General features: G+C 39.5%; 1 protein-coding gene across 2 annotated transcripts; it reads left to right on the top strand.

Annotated features, from left to right (window-relative positions):
• Positions 1–396: 396 nt before the first annotated feature.
• Positions 397–17,534, top strand: LOC141509517 (cytochrome P450 2A13-like). 2 transcript variants are annotated; one of them, XM_074219130.1, is made up of 9 exons: positions 397–654; positions 2,113–2,275; positions 3,430–3,579; positions 5,260–5,420; positions 5,861–6,037; positions 7,324–7,465; positions 7,730–7,917; positions 11,101–11,242; positions 13,256–16,676. In XM_074219130.1, the coding sequence occupies exons 1-9, from the start codon at positions 475–477 to the stop codon at positions 13,438–13,440; spliced, it is 1,488 nt and encodes a 495-aa protein (XP_074075231.1). In that variant the 5' UTR covers positions 397–474; the 3' UTR covers positions 13,441–16,676. The 2 variants fall into 2 exon arrangements, with proteins under 2 accessions (XP_074075231.1, XP_074075232.1); XM_074219131.1 differs by lacking the exon at positions 11,101–11,242 and having other exon boundaries at positions 13,256–17,534.
• The last annotated feature ends 9,332 nt before the right edge of the window (positions 17,535–26,866 follow it).

The following is a 26,866-nucleotide window of genomic DNA, read 5'->3' as shown; positions in this document are numbered from 1 at the left end:
GAAAGGAAGGGACTTAAGTTCACATCCAGGAATAGATCTATTCTTGCTCCCCCCCCCCCAACTTCACCCTCTACAGGCTCAACTTCAAGCCTTGAGATACCTTGCCCTTCAAGGCATATTATTAGATCCTTCCCAACTTTGATCATTACACTGAGACCACAGGCTCCATGTATGGGCTAAGAAACCCTATTTAAATACAAATATAAATAGTTATTTCTACTCTTACCTCTGGGATGCACAAATGTCTGAATCCCCCCTGCACTTGATTTTTCTCCCTCTTCAGATCTGGCTTAGAGGACAGACGAGTTAGGACAGAGAATGTTGCATAATAGAACTGGGATCAGTGCCAGGTGATAGCCTCCTCCACAGACCCATGCATAAAAGTGAGGAACACCCCATTTAGACCCCAGTCCTAAGTCAGTAACTGCACAAACCCCAGACAACACTGCAGTGAGGCCTCTGGCACCTCCACCAATGCTGGTCTCTGGATTGCTGCTGGGGGCCCTATTGTTTTGCCTCTCAGTCCTGGTGGTGCTCTCTTTATGGAGACAGAGGAGGAACTACAGCACCCTTCCTCCTGGGCCCACCCCTCTGCCTTTCATCGGCAACTACCTGCAGCTCAACACGGGGCAGATGTATGACTCCTTCATGAAGGTACTGAGGCTGGGAGGCTGGGGACAAGAGGGAGAGCACGGAGAGACTGAGGCAGAGAAGAGAGATTGAGAAGAGACAGAGAGGAGCAAAGAGAAAGAGAGACTGGGAGGAAGGCAGAAGCAGGCGTGTAGTCAGAAACAGACAGGGAGACCCATGAAGTCACAGAGCCAGAGATGGAAACAGATACCAAGAGTGGCAGAGACTGGGAGTGATACATAGAATTGAGGATACAGGGAGAGACAGTAACAGAGAAGGAGACTGAAGTGGACACTAAGAGACAGACATAGAGTGAGACAAAGAACCACCAACAGCAAAGGAACAGACAGACACATGTATACATACATACATACATACACACACACACACAGACATCCATCTCTCATGTGCAGGTTGTGAAAGTTTCCACTGGGAAACTCTGGAAGGATCAGAGAGAAGGAGAGATGGAGATAGAGAGGTGGAAGCAGAAAAAAATCTCTACCAATTCTTTCTTCTCTCTAGACCTCAATTTCCTTCTTGTCAACATGGCCATATTGGGCTCAATGATCTTATGGGAAAGAGGTTCCGAGAACAGCAGAGAGCCTCTTTGTGGGGTTGGATGGGCACAGTTGGGTTGCAAGGCAGGGATTCAGGGGGGAAAGGTGGAGAAGAAGCAAGAAGAGGGTCTGAGGAAGAGGGTGAGGGATAGAGAGGTGGGAGATCAGAGAGATCTCTGAGTAGAAAATGATTTCTAGAGGGGCAACTTCAGACATGCTCTCTCTGCCCTAGATGTGGGGGCTCATTAGTTTCTTTTGATTCTGCAGAATTGTTTCAGGAAGCCCATTGTAGGTGGAGGCTTGGAATAGATGAGCCTCATTAGACTGTGAGCTCCTCCAGAGCAGAGACCATCCTATCCTCAGAGTTCTTGGTACATAGTAGGTGTCTAATAAATAAATATTTATTGTCTTGGCACAGGAAAAAAAAATCATGGAAAAAGGAGGAAAAACAGCAATTTTGTTACTATCTTGTAAAACTGAGGTTCATGGAATTTAGCATTAGAAAGAACCTGACAGACCTTTGAATTCAAAACCTTCATCTTATAGATGAGGAAACTGAGGCAGAGATGAAGTGACTTTCCAAGGGCCACACAGCTAATCAGCTAATAAACATCTGGGGAATGATTTCAACTAGGCCAGTGTCCATTATACCATGTAGCATCTTGCAAAAAAAGAGATTTGAATATGCACACAAATATAATTCATTTTAAAATGTATTCAAATATTATTTGTTTGTTTTAAAAATATATGATGTACAAGAGAAGTTCACAAAATTCTCCTTTGTATGTCTGAAATGTCTGTATTTTTACTGATGGCTAAGTTACCACTACAAAATTTTTAAAAAATCTTTTGAGAGATGATGGATGAGAGGTTATCTTTCAGGGGAGAGGATTAGGGAGGAAATCATGACTACTGGTTGTTCCAGATTGGAGAAAAGTTTGGACCAGTGTTTACAGTGCACCTGGGCCCCAGGATTATAGTAGTCCTGACTGGATATGATGCTGTGAAAGAGGCACTGGTGGACCAAGCAGACGAGTTCTCTGGTCGGGGAGAGCAGGCCACCTTCAGCTGGCTCTTCAAAGAATTTGGTGAGTGCATGGTAGGGGACACCTACCTAACCTTCCTCAGACCAATGCAACCTCCTCTAGAATACTGGCTAGGATTCCTCCATGAACTACCATCTTCTGTCACCTCCCTTCCTTCCTCCCATTATTGTCACTCTCAACCACCTGCCCCTGGCTATCTTTCTTTCTTCGTTTCTCCATTTCTGTCTCCTCATTCTCTTCCCTATCTCCCTTTCTTTCCATCTCTTGTGTCTCTTCAGTTTCTTTGCCTCTATCTGTCTTTGCCTAGTCTTTTCTCCCCATTTCTCTCTATTTCAACTTGCTCCCTGCTTCCTATTTCCTCTCTCTCTCTCTCTCTCTCTCTCTCTCTCTCTCTCTCTCTCTCTCTCTCTCTCTCTCTCTCCCAGAAGCTTTATGTCCATCATTTCTCCACTGTCTCTCCTTGTTCTTTCTTTCCCTATATTCTTGTCTCCTCAGTCTTTACACCTCTTTCTTGATTTTTTCCTAACTCCCTCTCTTCCTCCTTTTCTCTGACTCTCATTGTCTCTTCATGTTTCTTGACTTTCTATGTTTCCCTCCTTGTCTCTCCACATTTCCATGTCTTTCTCTGGTTATCTTTCTATTCCTTCTCCCTGTTTCCCTTACTCATTTTATTTTTCCCTTTCTTTTCATCTGCCCATTCTCTCCCTATATCTCTTTGTATAACTTTCTGTCTCCCCTTTCCTTTGTTTCTCTTTCTTTTTTGCAAGGCAATAGAGTTAAGTGGCTTGCTCAAGGCCACACAGCTGGGTAATTAGTAAGTGTCTGAGGTCGATTTGAACTCAGATGCTCCTGACTCCAGGGCCAGTGCTCTATCCACTGCGCCACCTAGCTGCCCTCTTGTTTCTCTTTCATTGTCACCCTATATTCACCTCTGTCTCTTTTTGTTTTGCTATCTTGCCTTTCTCTCAAGCTCTGCCTGCCTTCCAATGATTCCTTTTCTATCTCTCTGCCCCTTCCTGACTCCCCATTTCTTCCTTTTTTTTATCCCTGACTTTCCACTCATTCTCTCTCCATCTCCCTTTGTTTCTCCCTTTATCCCCAACTCTCCTTGTTTCTCTTCCCTCCTTGGCTATCCCTGGTTACCTACTTCTTTCCAGGCCTACCTGAGCCCATTCCCTCTTCCTTGCCCTGTTCAGGTGTGATCTTCAGTAATGGGGAGAGGGCCCAGAAACTCCGACGATTCTCCATCACCACCCTTAGAGATTTTGGCATGGGCAAGAGGGGCATAGAGGAACGCATCCAAGAGGAAGCTGGCTTCCTCATTGAGGAAATTCAAAGAACAAAAGGTGAGTGGGTTTCAAGAAGATTTCAGGACCTTGGATAAGGTCAAGCTCAACTATATTGTCTCCCACAAATAGACTGCTGCTCTATGTCCTGTGGCTTACTCCTCCCTTGCATCTATCATGAGCTAATCTCTAAGGGTGTATGGAATATTCCAGAAGGATTAGCACTTCTGGTTTAGGAGCTTGCAGAACTGTATTGAGGGTTCCACATCTACCTTTGGTGTTCATCTGCTACCCAGTTCTCAATTATGGGAAGTTATAGCATGCAAAACAGTCACACCCTGGAAAAATTGTCTTGGCAAATGGAAGAAACCACTTGAACCTATGGGCCTTAAATTCATTGGTGAATCGGGTGATGTATATCCCAAGCATATGCAGACTTCCCTCTGTTGGAAAGGGAGGATGAGGACAGTTTACTCCAATGGACAAGAAGGCACCTGAAGCTGGTATTGTAGAGCTGTTAGAGTTTGGTCAGGTCTCAAAGACATCAAGATCATCCACTGAATCCTGGGCTACTGCCAGGCATCCTGACTCTTGTCTAGACTCTGAATTTGGATGACTCTAATAGAGAGAAAGTATGGCTGATAACTTTATGCAGCTCTGCCTCATTTAATATCAATTTATGTTCAAGTTAAGACATTATCCCATGAGGTCAGTGTCCCTCTTTGAAAATGAAAAACAAATGACAATAGTTGAGTTCTAAATCTTGATGTGGAAAAAGTCTTGAATATGGAGTCGTTTTGAACAGATGACATCTCTTCTGTGAACCTCTGTTTCCTTATTTTCTTATTTGATTATTGGTGTTTAGGTTCAGAGACTGACCCTCTCCCCAATTCAGGTGAATCAGATTAGAATTTTTAGCACTGTCCTTCACTCACTGTGTGATTTTTGGACAAGTCCCTTCCTCTTGCAGAACTTTAATTCCTTCTTCTCTATAAAATGAGAGGGATTGGATTATATGATCCTTTCTGGCTCTGATGTTTTATGTTCTAACTCACTAAATAAATGATCTTGATCAGAGTTTTCCTATCTGTAAAAAGAAAGATTTTCTCTAGATAAACAGATGACCATGAAGGTTCCTTCCAGCTGACAAGTTAGATAAGGGAAGGCAGGTCATGGAAAAGTAACTGAACTTAGAACCAGTAGACTTGAGCATAGATCTCAGTTGTATTACTTGTTACCTGAGCAGGCCCCCTCCCCTCTGTGGGTCTCAGTTTCCCTTCTTGTAAAATAAGTGTTCTATTGTTTATACTCCATGCTACCTCAAGGGCATCACAGAATAGTGGGTGGAGTGCAGATGAAAGAGTTAGGAAAATGAGGATTCAAATCCATCTCTGATGGATCCTGGCTTTGTGGCCTTGATGGTCTCTAAGTTTCCCTAAATATTTTGGCAATGGGGGCATATTGACTGTCTTTTGAAGGAGACTGGGAGAGTCAGAGACTGAGTCATCTCTTTCTCTCCCTTTCTCTGTTTCGACCTTTTTTGTATGCATCTTTATTCTCTCTCCATTTACTCAACTATCTTTATCCAAAATTGTCTCCTTGCATCTTTTGGGGTTTTCCGTTCTTTTCTTGCTTCTGCTTCCTCTTTTCCCCTCTCTATCTCTTGACCTCTGTCCTCTTTCTTCATTGCTCTACCACTGTACTTCCTTATCTCTGTGTCTCTGTTGACCTGGGCTACAGGAGTCCCCATTGACCCCACTTTCATCCTGAGCTGCACAGTCTCAAATATCATCTGCTCCATTGTCTTTGGTGATCGCTACGAATATGAGGACAAACAGTTCCTGTCCCTGTTGCAAATGATGCTGGGGAGCTTCCGGTTCACAGCCACATCTTTGGGGCAGGTAACTCCCAGACCTCTCTCTGGCTCTACTTACCTTCATTCCTTCATACTCAGATTTCATTTTTGTCCTGTACCTCCCCAATCCTATTCGACTTGACCCCACTATTACAATCTGACTTTGTGCCCATCCCAACCCCCTTCTTCATGCTGACCTTCTTTCCCTATTCTTATCTCTGTCTTTCACCATGTTGTTCTCATCCACTGTCTGAAACTATGTCTGCCTTAATACCCAACCCTCAGCCAGATCTCATCTCTACTCCTATCTGTCCCATTCTCAATCTAATTCTGTGCCCTCTCCTAAACACCTATTCTCTATTCTGAATCCTATTCCTTATCCTAAATTGCCATCTTTACTATTGATAACCTACTCCCCATATCTCTTGGGCACCCACTCCAGTATTGTGTCCTATGCCCCATGATTTGTCTTGTGCCCTCCCCCAGCTATATGAGATGTTCTCTGGAGTGATGAAGCACCTGCCAGGCCCTCAGCAGCAAGCCTTCAAAGAACTGAAAGGACTGGAGAACTTTATCACTGAGAAGGTCCGGGAGAACCAGGCCACCCTGGACCCTAACTCTCCCCGAAATTTCATTGATTCCTTCTTGATCAAGATGCAGGAGGTACTGCTCCACTGGGCAGGTGAAAATGAAGGGGAGGCACTGAGACCTCAAACTAAGGTTTGATAGATCTCTGGGGGAATGCCCAGACATTGGGAAATGAGATTCACAGTCACTGGGTAGCAGGTCTCCTAAGTGAGCCAGAAGCTCTGGCAGATATATGGCAAATCTGAGGCTTCCAGAGACAAGACTCAGAGGTATCATGTAGCATGCATCAAGAGGTAGGGTTCACCAACACAGACAGCAACCCATAACACAGATTCAGATATATCCAGCCCTTCTGACATTGCCAACTTGAGGATATCATAGCAAATAAAGATAAAGACAAAATAAATGGAGAAAGTAAGATGCAGAGATAGGGGATACAGAATAACAGAAGTACAAAAACAGACAGAAAGATGGAGTTAGATGCATAAACAGAGATAGAAAATTGGAAACAGAGACACAGGAAGACAAAACTAATACAAAGATATACAAATAGAGGCTTCCCATTCTCCAAACTCCCTACCCCTTCAGACATTCACAAGCCAGGTACAGGGCTTGGGAGTGTTAAGGAACCCTATCTTCTGGACCCAGATAACTCTATAAGATATTGGAAAGTTCTTTTTTCTCTCTAGATCTCTATCTTTTCATTTATAAAATGTAAGCAAGAAAGAGAATATTAGATTTGCTGTCTTGGTCATAGAATGCAGGAGCAGGAACAGCCGGAGAAATTGTAAAGGGAGGAATTTAGGTTTAGTATCAGGGAGAAGAGACTTCCTAATGGTGAGAACTGGCCAAAAGGGAGATGGGTCCCCATCTGGAAGGATTTTCCCCTTTGGAGGTCTTCAAGCAGAGGGTGAACCACCACTTGGCAGTAAGCTCAAAGTACTTTGACTATTGAGATCTCTCCCAGCTCTACCATTCTGGGATTTGGGAAGGCAGACTACTGTAGTGGGTAAGGCTATAGATTCAGGAGTCAGGTATACCAAGGTTCAAATCCCACTTACTTACTTTGTTATTCTGGGAAAGTCCTAACTTCTCTGTGCCTTAACTTCCTCCCTTTTAGCACTAAATCTATATTCAACTAAATTCTGAGGAGAATAGATATATTTTTGTGTTCCTCTAAATTAAGATATTTCTGCTTACTCAGGTGCCAGTGATAGATTTCCCTTTACATTCTTAAGGCTCAAAGAAATTGAGCTGGGATGGAGGGAAAAGGAGGCTTTGAGGCTGAAGAGTCTAGAGGTCAAGCAACTGTGGAGGGTTGGGGGTAGAAGTCCCTGAGCCTTGTTCATTCCCTCCCCCAGGAAAAGGAAGATCCCAACACTGAATTCTTCATTCATAATCTAATCATGACCACCCTGAACCTGTTTTTTGCTGGCACTGAAACTGTTAGCACAACCCTTCGTTATGGTTTCCTTCTGCTGATGAAGCATCCAGAGGTGGAAGGTGAGCCCCCTATTTTCCTCCCCTTAGAACCATTTTGGAACCCTAGAAACTGCCCAAAACCTCTTTCTACTCATCTCCTCAACTTCCATGTCCTTCACACACACACACAGATACACAAACAAGCTTGGGACATAGATTATCCCCTTCACTCCCCTTCACCACATTCCCCTATCTCAGGATATATCCAAACTCCAACTATTCCTTTGGGTCTTCCCAAAAGTCTCTCTGATACCCCTGTTTCTTGGTGCCACCCCACCACCACAGCAAAAATCCATGAGGAAATTGATCGTGTGATTGGGAGGAACCGTTCACCCAAATTTGAAGACAAAATCAAGATGCCATACACAGAGGCCGTCATCCATGAGATTCAGAGGTTTAGCAACATAATTGCCATGGGTGTTTCCCGAAGGGTCACAAAGGATACCAGATTCCGGGGATATCTTCTTCCCAAGGTAGGAGCCTCTCATTCTCAGCTCCACACTTCCATCTTCCTATCCCAGAACTATCTCCATCTCCTTCATCCTCTAAGTCTGCATCTATCAGGCTCATCCTTCAGTACTTTCCCATGCTCTTTCTTGCAAATGCCCCTTTTCCTACCCTAGAACCTCCCTTATCTTCACCCTGCCTAGAACATGCCTCCATTACTCTTCTTCCTGCACCCAGTCATTCCCTATGTTCTTTTGCTCTGATGGATGCTCATTTCAACTCTCATATTCCCATTCCTTCTTTCTTCCATTCTAGTTCCCTCATCTCTTCTTCTCTCTTCTCTCCACTTCCCTGCTTCTCTCTGTCCCCTCCTTCCCTTTCTCTATTTTCCTCCTCCTCTCCCTCTTTCTCTTTCTCTTTCTCTCTGTGTCTCTCTTCTTTCTCCCTTTTATATCTTCTTTCTTTCTCATCAGGGTGGGTAGCTAGGTGGTGTAGTGGATAAAGCACCAGCCCTGGAATCAGGAAGACCCAAGTTCAAATGGCATCTGAGACATTTATTAGCTGTGTGACCTTGGGCAAGTCACTTAACCCCAATTGCCTTGAATCCAGGGCCATCTCTAATCATCCTGATTCATATCTGGTCACTGGACCCAGATGACTCTAGAGGAGAAAGTGAGGCTGGTGACTCCTCACAGACTCCCCTCACTAAAATCCAGTTCATGTGCTTGTCACGGATAATGCATGTCACTTCCCCCGATGACACAGTCTTCTTTAAGAATGAAGTACAGGGGGTGGCTAGGTGGCGTAGTGCATAAAGCACTGGCCCTGGAGTCAGGAGTACCTAAGTTCAAATCCGGCCTCAGACACTTACTAATTACCTATCTGTGTGGCCTTGGGCAAGTCACTTTACCCATTGCTTTGCAAAAAAAATAATAAAATTTTTTTTTTTAAAAAGAATGAAGGCTGGGCAGCTAGGTTGCACAGTGTATAGAGCACCAGCCCTGGAGACAGGAGTACCTGGGTTCAAATCTGAGCTCAGACACTTAATAATTACCTAGCTGTGTGGCCTTGGGCAAGCCACTTAACCCCATTTGCCTTGAAAAAACCTAAAAACAAAAAGAAAGTCAAAAAGAATGAAGGACAAACATCATCATCTTTCTCACTCTATAATTTTGTCTTATCTTTATGACAATGGCCAAGTCATTTAATCTATTCAGTCTCAATGAGTATCAATTTCCTTATTAGAAAAACTGTGATGATAGTAACACATTTTTGTGAGACTTAAGAAAATAATATATAAAAACATTAAAGTCTACAGAAATTATAGCTGTTAATAGTATATATAGTATCCCTTTTGACCTACCTCACTAACTTGAACTTATAGATTAGGTTTACAGTTACTGTTATGAGGTTATTCTTAAAAGTAGATTTCTAAAGCTCCCATTGGTACATTCACTTTCTGATTCAACCAATAGACAGAGTTAACTCAAAGCAAGATATTTGGTGGAGTGACATCATAAGAACAATTCCCTTTCCCTATAAATCCAAGGCACACACTCTCGTAATTATGGCCAGCTATCTGTGGAAAGAGTGACCATGGACTTAGTGGATGCTTAGGGAGAGGCACATACTTAGAGAACGTGTGTGGCCAAAGCAATTCACACCTCTACGTCTATAGGGTCCCAATATCCTTTCTCTTCTTGTGGTGTCCTCATGCTGGATCCCTTTGGTACATACAGAGTCTCTTACCTGGGTCCCTGGTCTTGCTTGTCTCTGAAGCTTGACTTACCTCCCACTTACCTCCCGTGACGATTTTCACTCTCTCTGCTTCCATTCTCTTACTCAGTCATTAGTTCTGATGCAAATCAATATGGCCAATAGAATTGTGGGGAGGAGAAAGCAATACCCTCTCACTTTCCTTCTCCCCCTTTATATTCTGGCAGGAAAAAGGTACAAAATATGGGTTCTTTCATTGCTGGTTTTATTCTAGGGTGTCAGAGCTCACACTTCCTGATATTACTTCCTGTTTCCAATATGCCTCAGAACAAACAAGCTCCATTTTTACAGGTTATTAAGGGTACAGCTGATTCCTCTTAAATAAAACCAGAGAATCGTTTTGCACCCAAAAGAGAAACAAAGTGAAAAATACTGTTTTGAACTTTTTTTTTTGCAAGGCAAACGGGGTTAAGTGGCTTGCCCAAGGCCACATAGCTAGGTCATTATTAAGTGTCTGAGATTGGACTTGAACCCAGGTACTCCTGACTCCGGGACCAGTGCTTTATCTACTACGCCATGTAGCCACCCCGCTTTGAACTTTTTAAAGACATGGACATGTGGATTTCATCAACTGAACTGGGGAGAAGGGAAAGTCACCAATTAAAGGTGATCTGACCAATTCCCCCATTATACTTTATTCTCACTATTATTAATATAATACATAATATGCTATAATCACATAATGTAGAATAAATAATGTATCAATAAAATGTTCATTATGTGTAATTGATAATATAGTAATAATACATTAATAATTCACTTTTTATTAATTTTTGTCAACCAATCATCAATATTTATGATGAATTTACTAGGCATTGGGATTTCATGATGGGTGTACAAAGACAAAGATGAAACAGCACCTTCCCTCAAGGATCTTACATTCTTTTTTTTTTTTTTTGCAAGGCAGTGGGGTTAAGTGGCTTGCCCAAGGCCACATAGCTAGGTAATTATTAAGTGTCTGAAGCCAGATTTGAACTCAGCTACTCCTGACTCCAGGGCTGGTGCTCTACCCACTGCACCACCTAGCCACCCCCTAGGATCTTACATTCTATTTGGGAAAACAATATGGGCCCATATAACTAGATACAAAATATAAAGATAAGAACTAGACATATTATATCATTGATACAGGGACAAATTTTGCTGAAGAGTTTTGGCATCTTCTCTGCAAGTTATAGTCTTAAGGTTTATTAACTTGTCCAGGATCATGTAGCTTTTCTCATGCCTCTGAGACTAGCACTTAATCTACTATTTTTACCTTGTTTTCTCAGGAGCAAAATATCTTCTCTCTCTCTCTCTCTCTCTCTCTCTCTCTCTCTCTCTCTCTCTCTTTCTTCTTCCTGTCTCTTTCTTCCACCCCCCATCTTGTTTCCTCTCCTCTCTCCACTTTATCCCTCATTTTCTTTGTTGTTCTCTCTTGCCCCAAACTGTAGGGCACAGAAGTTTATCCCATTCTGGGATCAGTGCTGAGGGACCCCAACTTTTTTGCCTACCCGGAAACTTTCAACCCCCAACACTTCCTGGATGAAAAAGGCCAGTTCAAGAAGAATGATGCCTTTGTCCCCTTCTCCATTGGTGAGCAGGAAAGTCTTTTCTCTTGCCTTCCATAACTCCCACCCATCCTAATCATAACCAATGTGGTGACCAAATCTGGTGAATCCTTCTTTTCCTCCAGTCTACTCTCAATTCATCCTGCTACCACAATTTCACTTGACCGAGTTTCTTAAGTGGAAATGGGTGGTTGTGATGATTCCAGAAAGATTGTGGTTGTGGACCTAAGGGTTCCAGAAAGAACCCTTAGATCCCAAACTTCACCATTTGTCTCTTCCTCTTTGAGAAAGAATTAAGTATGTTTACTAGAAAAAAACCTTGACCCTTGGTCAGAAGACCTTGGTGAAGTTCCATCTTTTTTACCTATTCAATCTTGGTCTTTTTTTTTTTACAATTTTTCCCCCAATCTTACTTCCCCACCTCCACAGAAGGCAACTTGCCAGTCTTTACATTGTTTCCATGGTATATATTGATCCAAATTGAATGTGATGAAAGAGAAATCACATCCTTAAGGAAGAAACATAAAGTATAAGAGACAGCAAGATCAGACAATAAGATTTCAGTTTTTTCCTAAATTAAAGGGAATAGTCCTTGGGAAGTCCCATCTTTAATGCTTCCTACCTGTGTGATATTGAGCAAGTTACTTCATATTCCCTAAGCCTCAGTGTCCTCATCTGGGAAATACAGGGCTTGGACTCAATGGCCCTCTGAGGTCCTTTCCAACTTAGCATCTATCATTTTGGGACAATATGAGTCTATATATTGGTCATGTCCCTTCCCTTTTCAGGGTCTCTGTTTCCCCATTTAAAAAACAAGACTCTAGAACTAGAAGATGCTTTAAGTTCTTCTCAATTCTAACATCCAATTGAAGGAGTAGTTATGGGGTTGGGTAGGGCAAAGACAAGGGAAAATGGTCTCAGTCCTTAACGAGTTTTCAGTCTACTGGAGGGAGATCAAGTTTAGGTAGATAAGAAAGGATGGTAATTTTGGGACAGAGATAATTTTTGACCTCTAGGAGAAACAGGAAAGGTTTGCTCTAGGAAGTGACCTCAAAGATTACTTTAATGGAAGTGAAGGAGATTAGGAAGCAGAGGTGAGGAGGGAGAGCATTCTAGTTAAGGAACTTCAAAGGCATGGAGGCTGGAAATGGAACAATCAATTTGAAGAACAGAAAATAGGTCAGCGTATTCAAAATGTAGAACTCCTGATGGGCAATTCTGGGAGACTGGGAAGGGAAGGAACATAAGAACAGGAAGGAGGAAGATCACCTCTTTGCCAGACCCTTGCTCAAAGGCAGAAATAATAGTGGAAGATGGAGAAGGTTTTTGAAGTATAACATAAGCTAGCAGAGGAATTTCACATAGAATGATTTCCATTTTCTCCTCCAAGGAAGCAATGGCTTCCACTGAGGAGGTATAAGATGACTAAGGAAAAAGAACTACTCTGTTCTGAATGTCCTTATCTATAACTCATGGTCTAGGCAGGCCATACCTAGAGTGGGACAATACGACAATGAACTAGGCACTAGGGCATGAAAATATAGTAGCCTATGATAGCATTTGAGGTCCTTCATCAGTCTAAAAACAATAAAAAAAATACAGATGATTAGGAAAAAAGGATTAAATAAAATGGGAAATTTCCAGAATCTGTCCTTGCTACAGATGAAAGCCTCCTTGAGGAAATCTGTTCTGCCACAAAGCCAAACATGTTCTGTGGTATTTGTCTTTTTTTGAAATTCTCTCCTGATGCTGAGATTGTATACCCTAAAGGATCACAGATTGAAAACAGGAAGGGACCTTATGGAGGATCAGATTTAACCCTTTTATTTTTGTAGAGGAGCAAACAAAAACTTGGAGAGGTTAAATGACTTGCTCAAGAAGACAAAGATATTAAATGTCTAAGTGACATTTGAACTCAGGTCTTCTTGACTCTATGCCCAGAAAACTATCAATTACTTTTACAATATAGTTCCTCCCAGCTCTGATAATACTTGTTCTAAAGGCCCTCTCCATCCTGACTCTGTCTCTGTCTCCCTAGGCAAACGCTATTGTTTTGGAGAAGGCTTGGCCAGAATGGAACTATTCCTCTTCCTCACCACCATCCTTCAGAATTTCCACTTCCAGTCTCCACTCCCTCCAGAAGCCATTGATATCTCCCCCAAGATGGTGGGCTTTGCCACCATCCCACGCAGCTACACCATCTCATTCCTGCCTCGAGGATGAAGCTGAGCCCAGGCAGTCACAGTTGAAGCAGGAGGAGCCTTTGGAACTCCTGGGTGGGTGGCAGAGGATGAATTAATAAAGTCTGATCCCCCAGGAAGCTCTCATAGCTACTTGGTTTGGCTCCTGAAAACTGGGACTGGCAGCTCTGAGGTCATTGATTCTAACCTTCTCAGGTTACATTGGAGGTAACTGAAGCTCCCAGAGAGGAAGACACTTGTCCCAGGTCACAAAGAGAAACAGTGGTAGGGCCTGGCTTTACAATGATGAGGCACAATTGAAAGAGTGCTGGCTTTGGAACCAAAGGACCCGGGTTCAAATCTTGTCTCTGAAATTGGGACTGAGTGACTTTGGAAAAGTCACTTCTCTCTTTGTTGGAATCATGACAGGGTTGGCTAGACAAACTTTGAGGTCTCCTCTAGGTCTATACCCCTTCATTCTCATTCTGATGCTTTCCCTACCACTTGTTTCTGAACACACGGAGAGTCAACGGCAAAGCTGGGACTGGCTCTGAAGACTCTTGGCTAAAAATGGGAGGTATATCTCATGTCATAGTACCCCCTTTTTGGCCAGTTCTGCCTCTGGCTCTCTGTCTGTCTATGTTTCTGTCTCACTGTTTCTGTCTTTTTTTCTCTCTTTTGATTCCTTTCCTCTTTTCTCTATGTCTTTTGTTCCACAACTTACTTCTTCTGCCTTTGTCCATAACTTTCCTCTCCATCTCTTTTCCCTTGACTCTATATGACTATCTACACCTCTGTGTTTCTCTCTCTAATTTGAATTCTAGATGAGAAAGAGGCCATAAGTTTTTATTGTCAACCATCTGAAACATCACAGAATGACTGACCCCTTCTAATTCACAGATTGGAAAAATGAAGCCAAGAGAGGGGAAGCGTTTCACCCAAGCTCAAGGGGTTAGTTAGGTTGCATACAGCAATAAGAAGGTTGAAGGAATGACTCCAGGTAATGAAGAATATGAAGAAAGAAAGAAGTGGACCAGGTGTGAGAACTTTCAGGAAGACTCAGTTCTGAGTTAGAACTGAGTGGGTGGGTTGCGCATAAGGTTTGGACTCTGGAAAACCAGAGTTCAAATGTTCCCCCCAACACTTATCCTGGGTAAATTCATTTCCATTCTCTGGGCTTCAGTCTCCTCATCTGTAAAAGTAGAGGGTTGAAAATGAGTCCCTCTCCTAACAGGTACAATTTAATTTAGAAAGAGCTCCATTGGAGTAGCCTGGGATTCTTCTCATGTCACCATACTATTCAAAATGCTTATCAGTGACTTTAAGGAAGGCATAATAAACTTTCTCAGAATTGCAGAGATCACAAGTCTGGGATAAAGAGATTACCAGTTGGGTAACAGAGCTGGGATCCAAAAAAGTTTGACTCAGAATTACAGGATGAATCCATGATGAAAAAAAAATGAATATAGGCTAATTTTGAATCCTGTACTTTTATTAAAATAAATTAGTTCAGTGAGAACAAAATAGGGTTCACAAAAGAATTCATGTGGAAAAGATCTGAGGGGTTAGTGCAAGCTCCAGAGGAGTCAGCAAAGTATTACAGTAGTATCCAGAATCAGGTGTAGATAAATTGTAGTTTGCCCTGCTAGATCACACCAGGAATATTGTGTTTACATCCTATGACTCAGACTCTGACCTTAAATGAACTAAGTCCAATCTTAAGAGGTCTTCCAGAAAAGTTATTCCCTGTGATTCATTTTGCCCCCATCTATAGTTTCTTTTGGAAACATCAGAATACACCTTTTCTATTGTGGATGACTATGAGAAAAGGAGTTACCAGTCCTTGTATAAGCACTCAAAGTAAAAATATATAGCTGGTTTAGGGCAGCATTTATTTCATTCCATATAGTTTACAGAAAACAGAAAAGATTCAAATTAGTTCTAAAATAGGGGCAGCTAGGTGGCATAGTGGATAAAGCACCAGCCTTGGAGTCAGGAGTACCTGGGTTCAAATCCGGTCTCAGGCACTTAATAATTACCTAGCTGTGTGGCCTTGGGCAAGCCACTTAACCCCATTTGCCTTGCAAAAAAAACCAAAAAAAACAAATTAGTTCTAAAATAATCAACGCAAATTTTCATCATGTCTAATGAATCACACCTGCCCTACAGGGACTTAAAGATTTTTCCAGGCTTATAACAATATCTTGTGGTTTGGATTTTCCTTAAAAAGGGAAATAAATATGGTGTCACTAGAGTGGCAATCTTCCCAATCTTCCAATGAGTCTCTCTTGTATCCTAGGGGTGTTTTGAGACCTTTAGCATCTTGGAATTACCCCAAGAGTTTAAATTCATCCCAGAAGAAAAATGACCTTGAGAGTGTCGGAAAGGTAAACTCCTTCCCATTGAACCCAAATATCAAAGACCAAGTAATTTGACTTTTCCTGCTCTTCCAGTTCTGGGGCTACCAAAATGATTCTCTCCTTTCCAGAATGGTCATAGTCACTGTCACTGACCTCCTCCCCCCCCCCTTTTTTTTTTTACTAGAAGGCTGGATTCTTAGATTTTTCTCTTTTTCATGAGACTGGTTCTTTCAAATATTTTCCTCCCTGTTCTCCAGAAACTTGAACCCTGGAACTCTGAAACTGCAGATTAACAAATCTAAAATAAGGACAAAAAAATGAGATATCAAAAATTAGAAGAGAAACAGATAAACTGGAAAGCAAAAAAAAAATCCTAATAAAAATTGAAAATAAAACTAAAAGTTTGTTCTTTGAAAAAAACTAACAAAATGTTACATAATGTATTCAATTTGACTAAAAAGAGTAGAAAAATCAAATGAACAAAATAACAAAACAATGTCAAAAGATAAATAGAATAATCAGAACCTATTATACTCTATTATATGTTAACAAAACTGGGAACGCAAAAAATAAAACAATATCTTCAGAAATATAAAATATTCAAACTAACAGAAGACCAATGTAATCTTATATACCTGAATCTTTAAAAAAATGAAATAGAACCAACTTTATTGGAGCTGATCAAAGGGAAAAAATCTGCTTCCCAAGGATTCACAGGAAAATTCCATTAAATTTTTCTAGATCAAAAAATAACCTCAATCTGTACCTGTGTCCATATCTGGAGGATAGCATTTTCCCTCATGAGTGCTTTTGGAGATGTAATGAATCATTGTATTAATTAGAGTTACTTAGTCTTTCACAGTTAATTTTCTATTTTTTCCTTATAACATTTATTCCTTATAATTTCTAGCATTTATTTTTATAAAAGCTTTTATTTCCAAATTCTCACCCATTCTTCTCCTCTCTTGAGAAAGTGAGCAGTTTATACCAGAGTTTATACGTGTGTAGTCATGTAAAACATATTTCCTTATTAATCTTGTCATGAAAGCCCAGAACCTGTCTAACCTGCAAAAACAAAAACGCTAAAGTAAGGTGTTTTTTAAAAGTATACTTCAATCTGCATACAGACTTCATTATTCTTTCTCTGGAAGTGGATAGCACTCTTCATCAATCATACATTTCTTGTCTTGGATCACTGTATTGCTGAAAATAGCTAGGTCATCATCATATAATACTGTATCTACCATTCCCTTGGTTCTGCTCATTTCATTTTGCATCAGTTCATGAAAATCTTTCTAGATCTTTCTGAGTGCATCCTTTCTTTATTTCACATAAAACAATCATGTTCCATCACCATATACCTCATCATTATATACCTCAACTTATTCAGTCATTCCCCAATTGATGGACATTTCCCTCAATATCTAATTCTTTTCCATCACACATGCACACACACACACACACACACACACACACACACACACAGAGCTATAAATACTTTTGTACATATAGGTCCTTTTTTGGATCTCTTTGGGATATCGACCTAGTATGCATCATTTTGTATATAGTTTCAAATTGCTCTCCAGGATTGAGAATGACTTCACAATTGCACCAACAATCCGTATCTCATTTTTTCTACATCCCTTCCAATATTTATTATTTTCATTTTCTGTCACATTAGACCTTAGAGTTGTTTTAATTTATATTTCTCTTATCAATAGTGACTTAGAACAATTTTTCATATGACCATAGATAATTCCGACCATTTATCAATTGGAGAAGGATATGTATTCTGAAAATTTTGACTCTATTCTCTATAAATTTCTCCCTATAAGATTATTTTCAATTTCTATATATTGCTAGGTAAATTATTCTTGGTTCTAATCTTAGCTCCTCTGACTTCCAGAGCATCCTATTCAAAACCTTCTGCTCCTTTACAGTGGTAGATGCTAAATCTAGTGTGTTCATAACCACAGTTTCTCAGTATTTAATTATTACATTTTTTTAGGTTTTTTTTTTGCAAGGCAATGGGGTTAAGTGACTTGCCCAAGGCCACACAGCTAGGTAATTATTAAGTGTCTGAGGCCAGATTTGAACTCAGGTACTCCTGACTCCAGGGCCGGTGCTCTATCCACTGTGCCACCTGGCTGCCCCTAATTATTACCTTTTGACTGCTATCAGTATGTTCTGTTTGATCTGAAGGCTATGAAATTTGGTTATACTATTCCTGAGAATTTTTAGTTTGAGATCTCTTTCAGGAGATCATTGATGAATTCTTCTATTTCTACCTTGCTCTCTAGTTTTAAGATATTTGGTAAGATTTTCTTGATAATACTGTGAAATATGACTAGGCTTGGGGCAGTGTAGTAATACTGCAGATAAAGTACTGATCCTAGAGTCAGGAAGACCTGAGTTCAAATTTATTCTCAGACACTTACTAGCTGTGTAACCCTGGGTAAGTCACAGCCCCAATTGCCTTCAAAGAGAGGAAACAAAGGAGAAGGTTCATGACTAGGCTTTTAAAAAAATATGGCTTTCAAGTCAAATAATTCTTAAATTACCTCTCCTTGATCTATTTCCATTTTAGTTGCTTTTCCTATGAGATACTTCACATTTTTCTATTTTTTTCAGTCTTTGTACTTTATTATTTTTGAGACTTTTATCAAGTATTAATTTTCTTGGATTACTCTTATTTTTCCCTCTACAACTCTGACTTTTGCAATAGTATTTTTTTTTGGTTTGGGTTTTTGGTTTGGGTTTTTTACAAGGCAATGGGGTTAAGTGAGTTGCCCAAGGCCACACCTAGCTGCCCCGAAATAGTATTTTTTATTCTTTTTTAATCACTTTCATTAGCTCTTCTAGGAACTTTTGTTTGGCTTGTGTCTAATTAGGAAACTTCTCCTTCACAGCTCTGCTTTCAGGGGCAGCTAGATAGTGCAGTAAATAGAGCACCGGCCCTGGAGTCAGGAGGACCTGAGTTCAAATTTGACCTCAGACACTTAATGATTGCCTAGCTGTGTGACTTTGGGCAACTTACTTAACCCCATTGTCTTGCCAAAAGAACCCCCAAACCACAACTCTGGTTTCATATATTTACTAATGCTGTGACCCTTGTAAAATTCTTTGTCTGACTCACTTTCCACAACTGTGAATTGAGTATATTGATAGCAATTCTTCTAACTTTTTAGAAAGTATCTGTACCTGGATTTTAAGTTGGGTCTTCCTGACTCTAGGTCTGGCATTCTATGCACTGTATCATTTAGGTTTCTTAATCTACTATGATTTATAAGAATTAAATTAGATATATAATTAAAGAGTGTGTTTAAAAATAAATCAATGATACATAAGTGATTAATAGTTTACATCTCTTTCTTTTTATGGGAGACATCTCTTTAACTAAAGATTTAATCTATATTGGCATAAAGTATGATCCCAGAAGCGAAGAGAGCTAACTGAAACTTGATTCATCCATCTGAAAACAACACTCTAAAGATTGCTATCAAAACAATCAAAAGCCAAATACAACTCTAAGAATTATTAAAAGAGTGTCCTAATAACCTGTCAAAAGTAACTTATCAGTAACAAGGAGCTGGAGCCATGGAACTCATTCATTTGAACTATGGTGACAAGCCTCAAACTCACAGAGACCTACAGATTGAGAAAGAGGATGTTTAAGGGGAAAAGTACATATTTCAATTGATCTGCAATCCAGATAAAATGAAAATGTTGGTGCAATTACCTTAAGAAACATTTCAACCACAAAGGCAATTGTAGCCAATGAAATTCTTATTGAATCTCCCTTAAGGGGAAGCTTACTTAGCGGAAATTTGCTTTCATCTTTGTCAAGTATGTTGACAAAGTCTTTGAGGGGGGAAATCACCTTTGGTACATAGCTTCAGTCTGTGGGAAAAGAGAAGTGAGGAGGTGAAAGAGTCCTTTTGCATCCCACTCTCAATATCCATGTAATTGGCATTTTGACATTACACATGTCCCAGATAGGTGTAGCTCTACTTTTCTTGAATATTTTTGGAGCAAACCACATTATCAGGACAGATCAGTAGAGGTTCTTCCTTTCCAATCTGCTTCTCAGGTTTCAAGCGCACGTAGGTAGTTCAGAACTCTTTCCATTGCCCAGCGTTGTTTCAGAATAGGGTAAGTCCCCAAGTTCCTTGGACAGAACAACAGAGGCAGGTAGCTGTGGACCCACACCTTTTGATCCAACCCTGTTTCAAAAAGTTTGCAGTCTATCAGGTTCACAGAGAGGTACATTAACCTAGATAGATTTCAGCCCGCTAGATCTCAAGGGCTCTCACATACTCTTTCAGACCTGGTTACCCAGGCTTTAACTCTGATCTCCAGGGCTTTTCTTTCTGAGGTCAATGACCTTCAGAGTCAAACCATTCTCCATTTCCACATGTTACAGTATAGCTGTGGGCTTTTGTTCTCTAAGAGAATTAAAAATAACATTACTGTCTTGGGGTCAAAGGCGTATGAGTTCCACTGGGGCTGATCACTCCAAGTCCAGAAGCCTCTCCCATGGTCAGGTAAATAGAGTCCATATGAAGAACGTTGGAACAAAGTTGCCTCTAAATTTGCACACCTCGCATTTCTTTTGAGCTATGTAATTCTGTTTTGCTCATAAGGCTGGGAGATCCTTTGCCACTGTCTCCCATATCTCACAATCGATTCCAAAGTTATTCAGAGAGATCTTTAGAGTGTTCTTGTATTGTTTCGTCTGACCTCCATGAGAGCACTCACCTCCTGTGAGTTCTCAGTAAGGCAAATGTGACCAGCCTATTACAGTTGCTCTCTCTCTTGCAAAATTGGAATGCTTAGTAGTTCAAATGAGAAAGGATCCCCATGCTAAGTCCCTTATCTTGAGAGGTGATCTTCAGAATCTTCCTAAGATTATTTAAATGGAAGCGATTCAATGGCCTTCACGAGGAAACAACAATGAAGTCAGCGCAAGGCTCTACAGACCTCCAGTTTGGTAGGTAGCCTAATATCTCTTCTCTTCTACATTTTTCTTTGGAGTCTCCCAAACCTGGAGCTAGAATTGGCAAGGCATGTATCAGTCTCATCATTTGTGTATATCCATGGAAAATGTATTGGAAAAGTAAGTGAACATAACTAATTTGGAAATATGTTAAACATGAATATACATGTACAACTTTTGCGGACTGTTCACCGCCATGGGGAGTGCAGAGTGGTAGAAGAACGTGGAACTCAAAACTTTACAAATGGATGGATATTGAAAAACTACTATTGCATGTAATTGGAAAAATTAAATAAAATTTCTATTAAAAAAGAGGTAAGTGAACTTATCCACACCATTTCAGATTTTTCCATTTGCTGTTTCAGGTATGAATAGTGGAAAACCTAAGTTTCTTAGTGCTAATTGTCAGATCAAAATTAGAGAATCAATCCATATTTTGTTGCATTTCAGTCTCAGTGGCAGCATTAGGTATACATCTGCTTACAAAAAGTCATACAGTAAGGCAGCTAGGTGGTACAGTAAGTAGAGCACCAGCCCCAAAGTCAAGAGGACCTGAGTTCAAATCTAGCCTCAGACACTTAATAACTGCCTAGTTGTGTGTGACCTTGGACAAGTCACTTAACCCTATTGCCTTGCAAAAAGAAAATCCCTTAAAAAAAAGAAAAAGTCATACACCAAGTCTTCCTTCACTTTAGACTCATGCCCCATACATATAATCATCCTTGATTTAACCTCTTCACATTCTAGAGTGCTATCAATCTCAAATGAGACCTCAGATGAAAGATTCACCATAAGTTGTAAAATTTATTAGTATCCCATCACTAAACCTTCAGTCTGGTGTTGATTTCATTCCCTAAGCCTTCCCCTGCATGCCTTCTGAGCTCACTCACTATTTATTCAGTAATATAGGAGTGTGCTGGTAAATGTTTAAGTGGGGTAGGGAGAACAGATTATGTTTACTCTGACTTATTAATGCATTATTAAATCTAAATTATTAACAAAACAATGAATTAAACTGTGATTTGTAGTAATCACTAATTTCTGTGGTTTAAATATTTGTACCAAAAATCTGACCATAGTTCTTAGAAGTTTGTTCTAACTTACCCTGTCCACACTCAGCTTGGACCCTTCTTATCAAAAGTTCACTTAACAGAGATTGTCCCAGGGTAGCTAGGTGGCACAGTGGATAGAGCACCAGCCCTGGAGTCAGGAGGACCTGAAAACCTTAATAATTACCTAGCTGTGTGACTTGGGCAAGTCACTTAACCCCATTGCCTTGAAAAAAACAAACAACAACAACAAAAAAAAAAAACAACCCAGAGATTGTCCTGAAAATCCAGGGAGAGATGAATGAAATTGAATAAATATACATTCAATAAAATTAAAGGTAAGAGAAATTATTGAACTAATAAATTAGATTAGAAGTTGGTTGTATTTAAAATGATTAATTTGATTTAAAAGAGAGAATAAAAGTTACAAGTATCAAAAATGAATGAGTGAATTTACTACCCATGAAGAGGAAATTACAATAATTATTAGGAGCTATTTTGCCCAATTGTATGCCAAAAAATCTGACACTCTAAGTGGAATGCATAAATAAGTATAAAACTATAAATTGTACAGATTAATAGAAGAGGAAATAGAATACTTAACTCAATTTTAGAAAAAAGAAATTCAACAAACCAGAGATGAACAACTTAATAAAAAATTCCTAGGTCCAGAAGAATACACATGAACTCTTCCCACAAACATTTAAAGAACAATTAATCCCAATACTATATAAATTATTTGCAAAATAGGCGAAAAATCCTACCAAATTCCTTTTAGAACTAAAATATGATGCTGATTCCTAAATCATTAAGAGAAAAATTCCAATTTCCCTAATGAATATTGATGAAAAATTTTTAAATAAAATTCTAGCAAGGAAATTAAAGCAATATATCACCAGTAGCAGACCCTATGACCAGGTGGGTTTCATACTAGGAAAGCAGAACTGATCTAACTTTAGGAAAACTATAAATATGATTGACAATATCATTAACAAAGCCAGCAGAAATCAGATGATTATCTCAATAGATGCAAAAATAGCTTTGACAAACTATCATACCCCTCTTATTTTTTTTTTTTTGTTTTTGCAAGGCAGTGGGGTTAAGTGGCTTACCCAAGGTCACACAGCTAGGTAAATTAAGTGTCTGAGGCCAGATTTGAACTCGGGGACTCCTGACTCCAGGTCTGGTGCTCTATCCAGCCACCTAGCTTCCCCGCATACCTCTTCTTATTACAAAAAAAGGCTCTAGAGAGCATAGGCTATATGAAAGGTTTTTTAAAGATGATAATATCTCTCTAAAATCATCATGAAGCACAATCTGTAGTAGAGATAGGCTAGAAACCTTCCCAATAAGATCAGAGATGAAGCAAGGATGCCCATTATTATCACTAGTATTCAATATTGTAACAGAAATGCTAACTAAAGCAATGAGAAAAAAGAAATTTAAGAAATTAGGATAGGCAACAAGGAAATATAACTATCACTCTTTTTTGTTTGATATGATGACATATTTAGAGAAGCCTAGAAAAATCATCTTTAAAAAACTTGAACTAATTACCAATGGCAAAGTTTTTCTACAATATATCATGATATAAAATATAACAACATAAATCATCAGTATTTCTATGTGTGGACCCCTCTTATCAAAAGCACACCTAGCAGAGATTGCCCTAAACAATCCTAAAGAAAAATTCCATTTAAAATTACTACAGACAAATAAAATACTTGGAAGTCTGTCTGCTGATACAAACCCAGGAATTATTTGAACAAAATTACAAAATGCTTTTCATATAGCTGAAAGTCACAGTCAATCAATTGCTCATCTAACTAAACAAAATCCATCTGGAGGTTCCAAAGTTCAAAAACATCAAGGGAATCAATGAAAAAAAGTGAGGAATGAGACTTAGCAGTACCAGGTCTCAAACTATATTTTAAAGTGACATTATTAAAACAATCTAATTCCGACTAAGAAATAGACCAGATACGCAATAGATTGTAGTATATGATCATTGTAATCTGGTGTTTGATAATTGTAAAGATCCAAGCTTTTAGGACAAAAATTAATTCTTTGATCAAAAACTGGGAAAATTAGAAAACAGTATGGTACAAACTAAGTATAGACCAAGACTTCACACTATGCCAAATAAGGTTAAAATGGGTACATGATTAAGACTTATAGGGTGATATCGTAAGCAAATTAGGAGAGCATGAAATAGTTAACCTGTCAGTTCTTTAGCTAAGGGAAGAATTTAAGTCTGAAAAAAGACATAGAGAACATTATAAAATATAAAGCGGATCAATTTTAATTATGTAAAGTTAAAAAGTTCTTGTACAAACAAAACCAAAGCAAGCAGAAAATGAGAAAATTTTCCAGTATTTCTAATAAAGGATACATTTCTTAAATACATAGGGAACTGAGTCAAATTTATAAGAGCATTCATCCATTTATTCATTCCCCAGTTGGTAATGATCAAAATGGCAGTTTTCAGACAAAAAAATCAAAGATATCTATAGTCATATAAAAATGCTCTAAATTGGGGTGGCTAGGTGGTGCAGTGGATAGAGCACCGGCCCTGGAGTCAGGAGTACCTGAGTTCAAATTTGGCCTCAGACACTTAATAATGACCTAGCTGTGTGGCCTTGGGCAAGCCACTTAACCCCATTGCCTTGCAAAAAACCTAAAAAATAAAATAAAATAAAAATGCTCTAAATCACTATTGATTAAAGAAGAGCAAATTTAAACAGCTCTGAGGTACCAGTTCACACTTTTAGATTGGCTAATAAGGAAAAAAAGAAAATGATGAAAGTTGGAGTTGGAGAGGATGTGGGAAAATTGGGGCACAAATTTATTGTTGATGGAATAGTGAACTGATCCAACCATTCTGGAGAACAATTTGCAACTGTGCTGAAAAGACTCTAAAATTACATGCCCTTTGAACCAGTAATATTACAGTTAGGTCTATATTCCAAAGATATATATATATATATATATATATATATATATATGAAAAAGAATCTATATATACACAAGTATTTCTAGGAGCTGTTTTTTCTGGTGCAAAGAACAGGAAATTGAAGGATTGTCCATCAATCGAAGAATGTCTGAACAAATTATGGTTTCAATGAAATATTATTGTGCTATATGAAATGATATGAAGTGAAGTGAGCAGAACCAGGAAAATACTATTACACAATAAGGGCAATATTTTACGGTGAAGATCTATGAATAACAGCTATTCTCAGTAAAACAATGGTTTAAGAATTTCAAAGGACTCATGGTAAGAAATGTTATCTGCCTTCAGAGAAATATTTGATATTTTCTGAATACAAACAGAAGCACACTATTATCCTTCCTTCCTTCTTTTCTATCTCTTTCCTTCTTTCTTTCTTTCTTGTCCTCCTTTCTTCTTTATCTCTTTCCTTCTTGTCTTCCTTCCTTCTCTCTTTCCTTCTTGTCTTCCTTCTTTTTCTCTTTCTTTCTTGTCTTCCTTCTTTTTCTTTCTTTCCTTCTCATCTTCCTTTTTTCTTTCTTCTTTCTTGTCTTTCTTTCTTCCTTCTTTCCTTTCTCTCTCTCTCTCTCACTCTCTCTCTCTTCTTTCTGTCTGTCTTTCTGTCTTTTTCTTTCTTTGTCTTCTTGCAAAAATGAATTCATATGGAAATGTTTTACAGGATTGCACATGTTTAGTTTGCTTACCATATCAAGGAGTGGAGAAGGGAGAGAGAGGGAATAGAATTTGAAACTCAAAACTCTTTTTTTAAATGCTAAAATGATTTTCCATTTGTAATTGGGGAAATTTTTTTAAATTAAAAAAATTGTCCTGTTTTCCTAGACTTCTCCCTAACTCTGAGTTCTGCTAGATTATGACCTTAGAGAAGAAAGTAACCAGAATTAGCACTAGAAGGGGAGGGGAATGAGGGACTCTGGGACCTGGATCAACCCAGGTTTACATAATTGTCAGTCCCACTTAGTTTCCCACCCTTGCCTGCATCTCCCTAAAAATATCACAATACATTTTTCCAGTTATGTTCCTCCTCTCCTTCCCAGAGGCAGAAATGGCAGGTAGCCAATCTGAAGGTGTTGTCCATGGCCACCCTCCAGGATAGATAATCAGATGACCCAGGCTTAGACTTTGTCATTGGCTAACTGCCTGAACTTCACCTCTCAGTTTCTTCATCTATAAAATCAAAAGGTCAGACATGTTCATTTTTATGGATAATAATGAAATCTATCACCAAAAATATATCTATAATTTTAAAAGAATAAAAATGAAACTAAAGGTTAGAGTCCTCCCTTCTCCCCTTCCTCCATTCCCATTCTCTCCTCCTCCCCACCTTACACATACCTGTAACTCTAATTAGATCACTGTATAAATGGTTCATACATAAGAGGGTTTGGGTTGAAGATTTATTTGTCTCAAGTTTGGATCAATTCTTGGTTTGTTAAGAATATTTTGTTCAAAGAAATATTTGGATAACAAGAGGTACAGGGTCCCATTCTTCACAGGGAATATTCCACTGAAGGGATTTTCTGATACAATTCTCTCCTCACACAAAGAAAAATTAGATGGTCCAGAGATGTAAGGTCACAATTAGTAATTGATCCATTCTTGGCTCCCCTTTCCACCCCCTACAATCTCATTTTCCAGTCTCGAAACACCTTGCCCTCCAAATCCTAATACTAAAGCTTTGTAGCTCCATTTCTGGTCTTAGAGTCCTCTGAAATTTATTCCCCCTTGATCTTATCTCTGAGATCCAAGCCATCCTTTGGACATTCAAGATCCCCTTCCAAATATCCATCATCATGTTCTGAGCCCTCCAACTCTATCTCTGGATCATGACACCCCTCTGAAGCCTGCCCCCCCATTTTGATTTGATCCTCAAATCTCTGAAATCCACCCCCTTGCCTTGAATCCCTCCCCTCCCCTGACTTTTGGATAGTCTTGAGGCTCAAGGGGAAAAATGAGTTGAGATTGAAATATTACATTAAGAGAGCTGGGAATAGTGCCAGATGCTAACAACAACCTCCAGGCCCAAGCATAAAAGACAGCAACAGCTCAAGTTGGAC

The sequence above is a fragment of the Macrotis lagotis genome, chromosome 1, assembly GCF_037893015.1.
Source record: "Macrotis lagotis isolate mMagLag1 chromosome 1, bilby.v1.9.chrom.fasta, whole genome shotgun sequence".
Taxonomy (NCBI): Eukaryota; Metazoa; Chordata; class Mammalia; order Peramelemorphia; family Peramelidae; genus Macrotis; species Macrotis lagotis.
The sequence above is the reverse complement of the archived record's forward strand: the minus strand, read 5'-3'. Positions and strand labels throughout refer to the sequence as shown.